The sequence below is a fragment of the Somniosus microcephalus genome, chromosome 5, assembly GCF_052327205.1.
Source record: "Somniosus microcephalus isolate GS21.2 chromosome 5, FLI_Smic_1.0, whole genome shotgun sequence".
Taxonomy (NCBI): domain Eukaryota; kingdom Metazoa; phylum Chordata; class Chondrichthyes; order Squaliformes; family Somniosidae; genus Somniosus; species Somniosus microcephalus.
In genome coordinates this window covers 73002495-73014688 of record NC_140991.1, presented here as the reverse complement: position 1 = coordinate 73014688, position 12194 = coordinate 73002495, and the positions used below count along the sequence as shown (strand labels likewise).

At 37.7% G+C, this 12194-nt stretch overlaps 1 protein-coding gene and 1 long non-coding RNA gene across 2 annotated transcripts in view; both read right to left on the bottom strand.

The window, feature by feature from the left end:
- Nucleotides 1-418: 418 nt before the first annotated feature.
- Nucleotides 419-6078, bottom strand: skida1 (SKI/DACH domain containing 1). Its single transcript, XM_085987806.1, has 2 exons — nucleotides 5739-6078; nucleotides 419-5576 (listed from the first exon to the last, which is right to left on the bottom strand). The coding sequence occupies exon 2, from the start codon at nucleotides 5568-5570 to the stop codon at nucleotides 3048-3050; it is 2523 nt and encodes an 840-aa protein (XP_085843932.1). The 5' UTR covers nucleotides 5571-5576; nucleotides 5739-6078; the 3' UTR covers nucleotides 419-3047.
- Nucleotides 6079-9751: 3673 nt separating this feature from the next.
- Nucleotides 9752-12194, bottom strand: part of LOC147117118 (uncharacterized) — a 3181-nt gene continuing 738 nt past the window's right edge. Inside the window, exon 2 of the long non-coding RNA XR_015078375.1 lies at nucleotides 9752-11724. This is a non-coding gene — a long non-coding RNA (uncharacterized LOC147117118). The remainder of the gene's footprint in view (nucleotides 11725-12194) is intronic.

The window sequence follows — 12194 nt, the reverse complement described above, 5'->3', positions numbered from 1 at the left end:
TTACGTTAACGTGTAATCCCTTCAACTAGCCAGCTAAACAATGTAGCCCATTCATTATATTTGCCGTGGAACATAGGCATTTGCGGTTTCGCAGATCATACCAGTTTTAGTAACTATAAAATAAGTGGCACTGACCCTGAAAATGGCCTTTGTTTGCAAACACAGCTGTTGCAATCTTTACATTTCAAACTAAGGTATGCGCAGGAGAGAATTAAATACGAAAGGGTGGTGTGAGGAGAAACCTAAGCATCTGGAGGGGCAAGCAGCCTTGTTTTGAAACTGTCAGTCCACTAAACCCCTATTGTGAGAGCCTCATGCAAAAATTTACCAGCCTTTACTGCATTAGTTTCAGGCCGCCTCAAAGTTAAAACAGAGCTAAAACAAAGATGAAACATGTTAAAACAGACCAAAAAATGCATTAGCAGAACAATAAGAAAAACTTTTATAACGTAGAAGAGGACAACAACAATGATTTTAACATTTTTGAAAAGAATCGAGATCACTCGTTACAACTGTGTGAATTCAATGTTCATACAAGACTATGTTGTTGTTTCAACATCAAAATGCATTTAACTACATCACTCATATGAATATACTTAAAACATTGTTTGACCTTCTGAACAACTCTTTACAAACATAGAGATACCTGCTTTCATTAAATTATGGCTGCCTGGTGAATAATTGCTGAGTCTTTAAGGTAAATAACACAACATGTAGTTGTTTTGCTGAAAGTCACATTTGTAGGATGGTTTTTTCATAGCTAATTTTACAGTATTTCAAATGGTTTTTAATCAGTGCTTGACCAATGAAAACACCCTTTTTTTAAACCAAGGCTCTTAGGATAAATCATTGCAATATAGACTGCTAATAAGTCACATATGTCAACAATGGCAAAGTGCTCTACAGTTAGCAGCACATTAACTTAAATAAGCAATGTGTCATGCGTTTTTGCTGGTTGAAAATTTCACTCTATTTATGAACATGGATTAGGAATAAGATCGCTGTGGATTACAATAGGTTATAGTAAGAGCTTCTGCTTTAGCCATTATAGTAAAATGTTTCTAAAAAACATCTACATTAATGGAGTATGAGAAGCATAGAGGATAGTATTGAAAGCTGAAATTACCCACTGTCTGGTTCGAATATCGAGTGACCTTGGGAGATATAACAAGGGACTGGTCTGTGGTGATAGGGGGATTCGAAGTGGTATCCACTGACACTGCTTAACAGCACCGTTAGTTACTAGTGTACTTTTATTCTGTACGTTCTGATTCATACTTTATGTAGCAATTCTATAAATATTTAAGTGTAAACCATGAGAGTACATAAAAAGATGTACAGAAGATAGTGACAACAAAAGTAAAATGAGAACTTTCATTTTATGTTTCTGTTATTCACGTGGTTGGTCTTTTTGTAATACTCTTATATTGCCAAACCTGGTTATGCATCCTGAAAAATAAATTCACGAACACCAGCATGTTTTCTCATTACCATCTTTCCAGAGACCTAGACACTTGTATGTGTGCGTGTGTGTGCAAAGCACGAATGTAACATATTTTCTAAATCGTTAACTTTAAGTATTTCCCTTTGATTCAGTTTTACAAAGTTTACATCTTTATTTCAAACAACCACACTTATCTTGCATATCTCAGAGAACTAAAACGTTCTCATTGTGTGCAAAATGCCTAATTAACATACTGTTTGCCAATCCATGTAATTGTAATTCTTAAATTAAAATGCCAAGTAAATTTACCCCTTGCACTTCAAGCATTGTGTAAATAATAACATATTAGATTCTAGAAAAATGAAACAAATGTAATCAAGCTACATCTACATCATTTGTGATTCTTTCCAATGCAAGGCTAAATGATATAATATCAACAGTGCAAACTCTCTAGACTTTCTTGAGTAAGCCCCTGACTACAGTAAATAAAAGATGTCTTACCCAAATCTTTGCAATGCAGCTTGTATTTTCGAGTTTCTGTTTTTTGTGTAAATGTAAGTATGGTTGACTGATTGTCATTAGCAGTATTCCTGGTGTGTTCGGTGAACGTTTGCTATCTACATCACATGCAGAATCAGTTTAGTTTCTTGCTCTTTTGTAAGGCCTAAAGCTGTAAGTTGCATGGTGGGCCACGTGCCTGTATTATTTCTTCATTGTCTTCAAATTAAATGTTAAAATCTAATGGTCACCAAAATTAAAGATCCCTGACTGCTGATTGATTCTGCTTCGTATTCACTCTTTATTTAGTGATTTAAAAAAAAATCTTAGTTTCTTGTGTGCAAGTCTGTATAAAGTTAGGTCAGATGAAAACACTTATGAAACATTAGCACTATAACTAGGGTTAATTTTGTAGCTATTCTCAGAGTTCCAGTGGTAAGCATTTAAAGCAATTATTTTACGTTTAAGAACTAAAGACAACAAAGCTTTGAAATCAGTAACCTGCTTGCGCTTATCTATCTAAACACCAATGATAGGGACTCTTTCAAGATAAAAGCTTATTTTATATAGAATGACCGCCATATTGACTCAGATGAAAGTACATTTTTCCTTTTTTTAGTTAAATACACATTCATACTTTGCCACGGATCCAATACAGTATAATCAATCACTCAGGCAAAACATCAAGTCATTTGCGATTTAAAACTGTAGTGCATAAATTTAATGGCTCATTTCTAACATTTCACTATGTCGACTTCTGACGTACATTATGCAGTAACCTTGTGTAGGTACTGACTTATAATTTGAACATTGAAATAATTTTATTTAAGTGTTCGAAAACAACCGTAAAACAACCTCAAAGTGACATTAGTAGTTCAGAAAGTGTACTGTGGAATGCTTCGGTCAGTAGATAGCAGTGTTTGGTAAATCAATAGAATAATCCACACGAAAGGTTTTAGGTCTTTAAAACATTATTCCAATATGAAATTTTGTTGTATGTCGAGACTTAATATCCGGTCATGGCTCATGACAAAGAAAACAGGAAAGTACTTTTTTTTAACATAAATTTGCACAAACAGAAGTTTCCTTATCCAAAATATCCCTTTCATAAGTTAAATCGTCTGAATTTATGGCTAGGCGGGAGAGGTATTGCAGCACCACCCATCTGCCATTTCCACACGGGATGGGCCTTTTGAGGTGCTTCGAGATCCTTAGTAGAGTTCAGTGAATACGCAGGGCACAAATCCCCATCGTTGCCAATAATTAGTGACGGTGGAGAGGGAAAATTTGCCATGAAATTAAATGGCCTTTTCACCGTGGATGCTACACCATTGGCTACTCGTTTACGTTTATTTGTACCAGCAAATTCTTCTAGTGTTCCTTCATGCACATCTGTTTTACCTGTAAGACGCGGATTCTCTGATTTCACAATTGTTTTGACTGACGAGCTTTGTAAAGTGTGCTGTTTCCCCAACACTAAAGTCCTGTAATTCCTTCTTATTCTTGCACCATTTCGAAATTCGCAGTCCTCTAATACTGGAATGTTTAAAGTGCGTTGAAGGTCTTCGCTTGGTGTGGATGCATTTTGGGAAGTGGTGGCTTTTTCAGTGCACACATAGCTTTCCTTTGCTTTTGTCGAAAAACAGTCTCGTATTTTATTTTCACTTAAAGTGGTCACTGCTTGCTTCGATACATTGCACGCATACTTGAGTTTCTTTCTAGGCTGTTGAGTCACATATCCGTACTCTTCCTCACAGCTATTTTCTTCTAATTTTACTGTAATATTGTGCATAATTGCTTTCCCCATGTCTGCATCGTCACTCTGGATATGGTCGGCGGGGCCCTGACTGCTGTCCGTGTTTAAACTCTGGAAAGCGGAGGACAGTGCGATGAAATTGCCGATTTTCGATTCTGTTTCTACATTTACTGCTAATGGAGAATCATTGTCTGTAGGCTCGGAAACTATTGTCACATTGTTTTCTTCTGCACAGTGTGATATAGATGCTCCAAGACATTTCTTTGACTCTGTTAATGTTCTTTGTTGTGGAAACTCGGTGTTTCCCTTTGGGCTAGGTGCAGGGCCCCCTTCCTTAGCACAGTTAATTGTCGATTCAGTCCTCTTTAGATAATGTGAAATTTCGGAGTGTGGGAATGCGAGCTCAGATATCCTATTATTATTTATCTCTGCAAAGCAACCTCCATAGCCAGTTGAGCAGCACACGTTATGTGACTTGATAGTCCAGTTCTGCTCGTTTCTCTTAACAATAGTCGCGGACTTTAAATTACAATGCGAAGTTCTGCCTTCTAGGAGATCGCTACCGGCTGCTTCATACACGACATTATTGTTTTTGGCTTGGAACTGGTAGTGGAAACTCGGCTGCGCGAGGACGAGAGGTTTGCTGCAAATGCTCGAGAAACTGGTGCGCCTGAATCGTATGCTTTGAACCGAAACTTGGCTGGAAACGGAGCTAGAATCAGATTCGGACGAGCTGTCTTCGTCACTGGCCGAGGTTAGGTCGGAGGATTCGGACACCGAGTCCTCCTCTTCTTCGTCCGACGAAACCGAGTTGCTGGAACTCGACAAACTCGACCCAAAGTCCGAGTCGTTGTCAGCGCGATCAGAGAAGGAGCTCGACTCCGAATCGCTGCTGCAGCTTTCTTGCGAGGGCCCCTGGTTACAATGCAGTCCGCTGGCAAGATGAAATTTATTCAAGCACTGATCCCCTCCTTTAGTTTTGCAAGATTTAGGAGCAGCTGCCGCCAGCAAGACTCGTTTGGCGGTGCTGGAACTCCCCAAATGTTTTTGAGTGATTTCACACGAACTTTTGCGCCTGAAATAATACGTCAAACCGGTAGCGTTTGGAGACTTAGGATAATAAGCGATGGCGGATTGGTAAAATACGGGATGCCTGCAAATCATGCTCCGAAATAAGGAGTGATTTGTGTGAAATGCTACACAGTTGCTTGATATTTCAGCAGTTTCGTAGTTTTGAGGGGTTTTGCAATGTGATCGGACCATTTCAGTGTAACTGTGGCTGGTAAATTTGCTGTAGAATTGAGGTAGATTGGAGGCCGGTAGCGAGCTGCCGTCTCCTTGCAAAGCCTTGCTCATTCCAGCCAAAGGCTGGGGTTTTCCATTCAAACTCAACCAAACTTTGTTCTCTTTCAAAAAACTTGCGTAGCGATCAGTGGGGGTTTTCTCCTGTTTGAGTTCGGTTGATAATAAGGTTCTGTTTATTTTTCTCCTCTTGGTCTTAAGAACTCGTTCAGTTTTGCACGAAGTGTACAGGGCTTCCACGTCTTCCCGAGAAATTAGAGTGCATTTAGCTGCATGAAAAGCAATAGAATTTATTGCCTTGAGTTTTCTTAATTCTTCCAAATCGCAGTGATGTTTCTTCACGTTTAGATGGTCCATCCTTTTGTGTACGGTTGTCCTGGGTATATTTTTCAGCAGATTAGTGAATACTTGGGAAAGCGCAAACATTTGTTTCCCCTTAATTATAAGATAACCAAGTCTCACGCCATCCACCTCTTCATAACCCGACTCCAAGTCTCCCATTTCGCCACCTAAATTATGGCCCACATTCGCTGGAAAAAAACATCGACTGCGGAATTCGACATTCCTCATGGCATCCTGTTTAAAAACACATATAATTATTGTTTCTGATACAGCTGATTAAAAAAAAACTTTGGGATATATTTAATACATAACATATGGTACAGTATATATATATATAAGCAGCATCGCGTGTTATTGATATGCAGCTTAATTTCCAACTTATGCGTATTGCTATACCTGCAATCTTTAATTTTTCCAAATACTCATGGATATACTGTACTGTATAAGAGAGAATGAAGAGAGAGAGAGAGAGAGAAATGCAGCTGCTATTCCCGCCGCTGCTTCTCCCACAAATAAGATGACAGAGTGAAGTGAGCTCGTCGGGAGACACCTTCATCAGTTAATTCCCCTAAAGCCAGCTCTGATTGGATGCCACTGACAGGTGATGCAATAAAAATTGATATTCCACCCCCTTCCAAAAATCCCCACTAATTAGCATACCCTTATACTCCCACCCTCTTTCTGAAGTAAATACAGTTAGTATGCAAATCTTTAATATATACAACCCCCCCCCCACCCCCAAGACAAAACATCATCCAAAAAGCGCTCCAGCAGCCGCAAGCTACCTGGGTTATTTTATGCATTTATTTATTATGCCTTCCGACATTGTAGATATAAATGTATATAGAAGAAGCCTGCACTTAATAGTTTTATACTTGACTTTCCGCGTTGTTTAAGTCAGCCAGTGCTCTGGATACAAAATATTTGATGCAGATATTCTATATGTATATTTATTTGAAGAAAGGCAGTCTCCCACTTTACCAAAGGCTTTCGGTGGCAGTTATTCCTTTAAGTCAAAAGTTCCAATCTTCTTTCATAAGAAAGAGATATTAATAATATGTTGTGGTTTTAATATAAAATATATTTCATCCTTAGGGGAAAAATCACCTTTCCAGGTTCAGCGTAGAGTTTGCATCAAAGGCAGCTGAAGATTTCGCGCTCTTAGGGAGACAAATAGAATTTTATTTCTTATATATTGTCTTATTGGTTTATCAACACGTGTTTAACAATTCGAAGGGGGTAAATCACAGAATATACCAGTATAGAATAGAATTGTAAAAGCATGTAATCGTGTATATAACATTTCCCTGTTTAACTGTTATTTGCAGAATGAATTAGCAACCTTGTTTGAGCCCAGCGTACGACATCTACAACGACGAGCGTCTTCAACTAGCTAAATGCAACGCTTATTTTCCCATTCTTCAAAACGTATAAAGCTGCGCCCATAGAATGAAGCCACGAACAGAGAACCACGTATTATCTGGAACTTTCTCATTCTAGGAATCGAGAGCCGTTGCAGAATATATTCACATTAAAAAAAATATATACTGATTTTAAAATCGCGTTACGATTCCGAAAGGGGAGGATTGGTCTTTAAAAGATGCCGTGTTAAATGCTAGCGTGCAATTCCCCCTCCCGCACACATACAAAGATCTCCGTGTGATAAATATGGTCTAGCAACAGTCCCTCGCAGAATGAGACTAGTGAACTTCCTCGCAGTTCATGCAGCAGATTAGCATAACATCTACAGCAAGGATCATAAACATGGATATCATAACACTGTATGCCCCATGTAACTATACAGACATATATATATATATAGTAAATTAAAGTCAAATTAGCAAGTTTCTCTCAGCTACAGGATGAAAGCAGGGTAAATGGATCACACGTATTTTGTGCTTTTCACAGAAATCCGTTTTCACAATGGCCACCTCGCTATTGGAGAAGCAGGTATCTGGAAACTGCCATGAAGACGTCCGCAACAACGTTAAACTTTATATTTTACTGCGTTGAAGAAAAAGCAACGCGGAACAGAGATTGAATATCTTAATAATTTAAGCTCCTTGAAGCTCTTCTGACCAGGCAGTTAAGCATAAAGGGAGTCGATTGCTGGCAGTATGTAAAAACCTTGCACGGCAGTTGAGCGCTGTGACTAGGTATACATTAAGCCTTGTGCACAACTGCCAAGCACTATTCTTAAAGTGCAAAAACCGAACATGGTACACTGTAGATCGCCAGAAAAGGTATACACACAAACTTTTCAGCAATCCGAGAGAAAGTCTGAAAATTAGTGCGATCCAGTGCAGATTAGGCGGAGCAGAAGCGTTATTTGCGACGCAACAGTACTAAACTGCAAAAAGGGGCGATGGGTTACTGAAGCGATGAAAGGGAGCTAGTTATTTCTACAATCAAACTTCATTTAATGGTCAATGCACTAGACAACGCATCATTGCAGTTATTGCTGACGACAAGCAGATCTTTAATGCTTCTTTATTAGCCTTCTGCTTAAACGGTTCTTGGTTTGTATGAATTCTTAGGTTCACAGTATCATAAAATGTGTCAAAACACAGACTCATTCACAATAGTTGTGCTTCGCCCAAGAATAGGTCATCTTTACAGCCCAGCCTTCGCCCCATAAAGACATATTGATTGTTGTTAAAGGAATTCTGGATTACGATTTGCACAATATGCTGCAAAAGACTCAACAGAAAATATAGACAGAAATTCTACGCACATACCATTTTTGTCATTATTTAATGTTCTGCACAGACAGTACAATGGACTGATCATCAAATCGCTTTAAATTTATGCTAGCTGATGTAATGTATAAAACTGGTTTATGGGGACCATAAGGGCAAAACATGTAATGGCTGCCCATTTGGGGCACGCAAGGCATTTGGGGAACTACTGTAAATGCTAAAATGAGAACAACGAAGGCGTATTTAATAATTTCTACTTATAATTCACAAAATTACTGAACAATTACTGTCATTACTTGCATTTTATACAACCATTTTTTGCTGTTTAATTCTGCCATCAGTTGTTTTTGTCACCATCAATATTTGACAGAAAATGACAGGTCGCTCTTGCACATCACTAAACGTCGTATATCCAAGGCTGTTTAGGAACAAGGGGTTGAATCTGAAGAGAAGCTTTTCGAGGCCCCTCTATAAATACACGAAAGGCAGGTTGCCTCCGGATGGATTTACATGGCGAGCTGCTTTTTGTCACTAGCTACCAACATGCATCATAGACTAACAGGGGTAAAATCCTTGATTAAAATATAAGGGAAAATACACCAATGTATTTATATAACGACACGCAGGGGTTTTACATATATTTTCATCCAACGTCTAGATGTCTGAATTGATAACAGCGAGACAGCACAGCAAGGTGGCTGCCTGTCATTTTAATCAAATATAAGACCATTGTAAATGATTTGATCCCAGCGACAGCAGCATCCTTCATAGAACAACACTGATTGTTCTAATTACAATAGCAGGTGATTCCCGCAGATAAATATGATTCCCCGTTTGAGACATTAAACTTATAGTTTGAATACATATAATTTGGAGCAGTGGCATAAAATATAATTTCGAGGCACTACTTTACTATATTCGGACATTCAGCTAACAAAAAAGAACCCACTCTTACAATAGGATATTCTCCGTACGTCGGGACAAATGGGAAACAAACATTAGTTACAGAGGTAAAACTGTCAAACGGGATGGGTGCTCTAGCAGTAGGGTAAATAATCAAATGTGATTTTCAGCCACACAAAGTATAATTTTGTAGTATTTTATATATATATTCAGATAAATACTGTTGCTTTATTTAAATTAAATTACAAGCATATTTTAATCACAAAGAACAGTAGAGCTAATGTGATTGTTTTAAAACCCAACTGCCATCTGTGTTTGGATGAAATTGTATATCAACAGCTTCTATCTCACTTGTCAACAAATCTTATTTATTAATTTTACCCCTAAATAAATAAGTCTAGTGGCCTGTTTAACTTCATATTGTGGGATGGATCGTGATTGTTTTTAGTCAGAGGCTCCAGTCTATTTTTATTCACCGCTATCAGAAAGAGACACGACTCACACACATATGCAGAGTGACTTCTTGTTTTCCTCCTTGGTCAAAAAGCGTTTTATTCATCGAAATAAGCTTTTACAACCATGCAATCAGTTGCACCGTTGAAACTAGTACTTTAGAAAGTATGATATTTAGCATTTAGAACAGTTTACAAGATTATGCAGCCACAATATATAACTTATATTGATAAGATGGAAAAGCAAACGTTTTAATGGCACACTTTATCGAATTAATGAGATTTTTATATCTCTAGTCAAAAAAAGTCCAGACATGTACCAAAGCAATAATCACATCAGAACGATCTGTTAATCCACAATTAATAGTAAGGTACATTTTAATGTGAGATGGAATACAAAGGACGGTTAAGAGAGGACCATTTGAACTATATGGCACCAAGATGCGGGTTAATATTGTATATTTGTTCAAGAAACATCTAAGTTTTCACCAGCCCTGTTCACTTATAAACTATTGTAATTGTGTTTGCCTGAATGGCATACTGTTACAAAAACAACCAACCTTACTGTGTGTGGTGCAGTATCACTTTTGTGACAAATTTTAAACACTGCGAAAAGTGACACTTTATAAATGCCTCAGTTGGTGCTGAATATTTACATATTGTTTCGTTTTTCTGCAAATTCATTACGATTTTAATAGATTTTTTTTCTTTTTAGGTGAAAGCATGCCAAAATTTGTTTTTAGTTAAGTTGAAAAATAAATGTTAACTGTGACTTGAACCGTCCAGGATGGATTTCCATCAGGAATTTGTTCTATTTTACTTGCATATAGACTGTATGCCAATTGTCTACTGACCCATAATCAAAATGTGTTGACCTTTCTACCCCTCTCCTGCCCCCTGACCTATCCCGAACTCAATGCAGCCTTTCTAAATTTGCAAAGCATTGAACATGCAAAGGGGGGCTGGGGAGGCTTTGTTCTCGACAGACCATAAGAGTGTGCATTCTGCTAAAAAGAAAGGACGCCCTTTCTTGCTGATAATGGTTAAGCAAGAAAAAGCAGCTAAAGAGGGACTATATTCCTCTCTCACAAGTATCAATGTTCAAGTAATAGGTAACAAGAGAAATAAAGTAGGAATTTAGAGTTTTCTTGTGGACCAAGTGATCATGATGAAAAAAATCTAACCAAGCAAGTTCCGAGGGTTTGAGCTTGCATCAAATTCTGAATGTAGTACAAATCGGTCAAATGACGTGAGAAATGGTTAACTCGCAGTCAGTTGGCAAGAAGCAGCAATGTCATAAATAGTATTATAATTTGGTGAAGACTGAACTTGCCCTATGTTGTCTATTTAAAAAAACGGAAATATTCCTTCAGAAAGCTGCATTCACCAATCAATTTAGGGGGACACAGCAAGTACTTCAATAGACTCAGATAGTAGTAAACGAACAATATGCTGTGAACGTTAATGTAGGCGCTGAGAAATAAAAACATGTACTGTCAAGACACTGTGTTATGCAATTTTGCTTTGCTAACCGACAAGAATAAAGGTTGAAATTATATTACTATTAGCTGTATTGTAAACACTTAGCTTGTGCTGATAAATATCATTTAAAATCCTAATCACGTTATAAAATTCACATGTAATTGGATTTTTAGAACGCGCAATTTGGAGAACAATTACTTTGTGGCTGTGCAATAACCAACGATTAGCAACATATAAAAACACAGACCGTTGTTTATGACTAAGACAAATTTAACCTTCTTTCTAAACCTGTCATGTGTTTATACAGATATATATTTGTAATGAATATATGAAACTATCTCCAGTTTAAGCACATTGATAAAGCAGAGCGAACCATTTACACTGAGTATTTACTCGGAAGTACAATTTACTTTTTCCTGGTTGAATTCACAATTCCATGCAGAATTAAAACTTTGCTGAGGCTTTTGAATGCAGTCTGTTGATTGATAAGAAACAGAAACAAGACGATTTCTTTCAAAACTCAAAAAACATTTTTGCAACGATATTAATGGGACGTAGGGACCGAGTCTTTGCGATTTCTTTTTCATTACAACTTATGTTTAAAAGGCGTCGACTTAAATCAAATTTAAACAACAGCAGTGCTCAAAGATACACAAGAAAAGTAAATTTTGAAGAAAAATATATATTTTTCTGGGCTCTTAATGGAGTTGTAGGCCACTTCCTTTGAAAGTTCGACATTCAATTCGACTGGCAGCAGCAGAATTAGGATGGACTAGAGGGTCGTAACGTAACCGATTCAGAAGGCGGGGGTCTACTTACTGCAACAACGTGCTCGGCAAGGCAGCCCTTAAAGAAACAACAAGATTAGGAAAATATGTAGTGCATTAAATACCGATTGCTATATTTATAGCTGCCGCTGAAGAGCTTCGTGAGATCTAATATGCATGGAAACACTTTTGTCGATTTTAAAGCACAGAAGGTAAGCATTTCCAAACATGCCGTTGGGTTCGTGGGCAGCAAGGGAGAAACAAAGGGAATTCATTCTCGATCTCGAAAATCAGTTGTATATTTTCGACTCCATAGTGGTGTAAGCTGCTTTAAGTAGTGTGCAAATACCTAGATTAAATATAAATTTCATTTTGGAAGTTTTCAATCAGAATAAAGTTAGAAGCACAAAATGTCCAAGGGCGGACAAAGCACATCTCAGAGGTTTCCCGCAGAAATAGGCTGGTTTTCGTGAATTCAGCGTCTTACAGCGACGCGGTATTCCCTTTTAATCTCTAAGTATATATATCTCATAAGTAATATTTTAAGCA

Excerpts from the sequence above, each read along its gene's own strand:
- skida1 (XM_085987806.1), bottom strand. The coding sequence starts at position 5,570 with ATGAGGAATGTCGAATTCCGCAGTCGATGTTTTTTTCCAGCGAATGTG.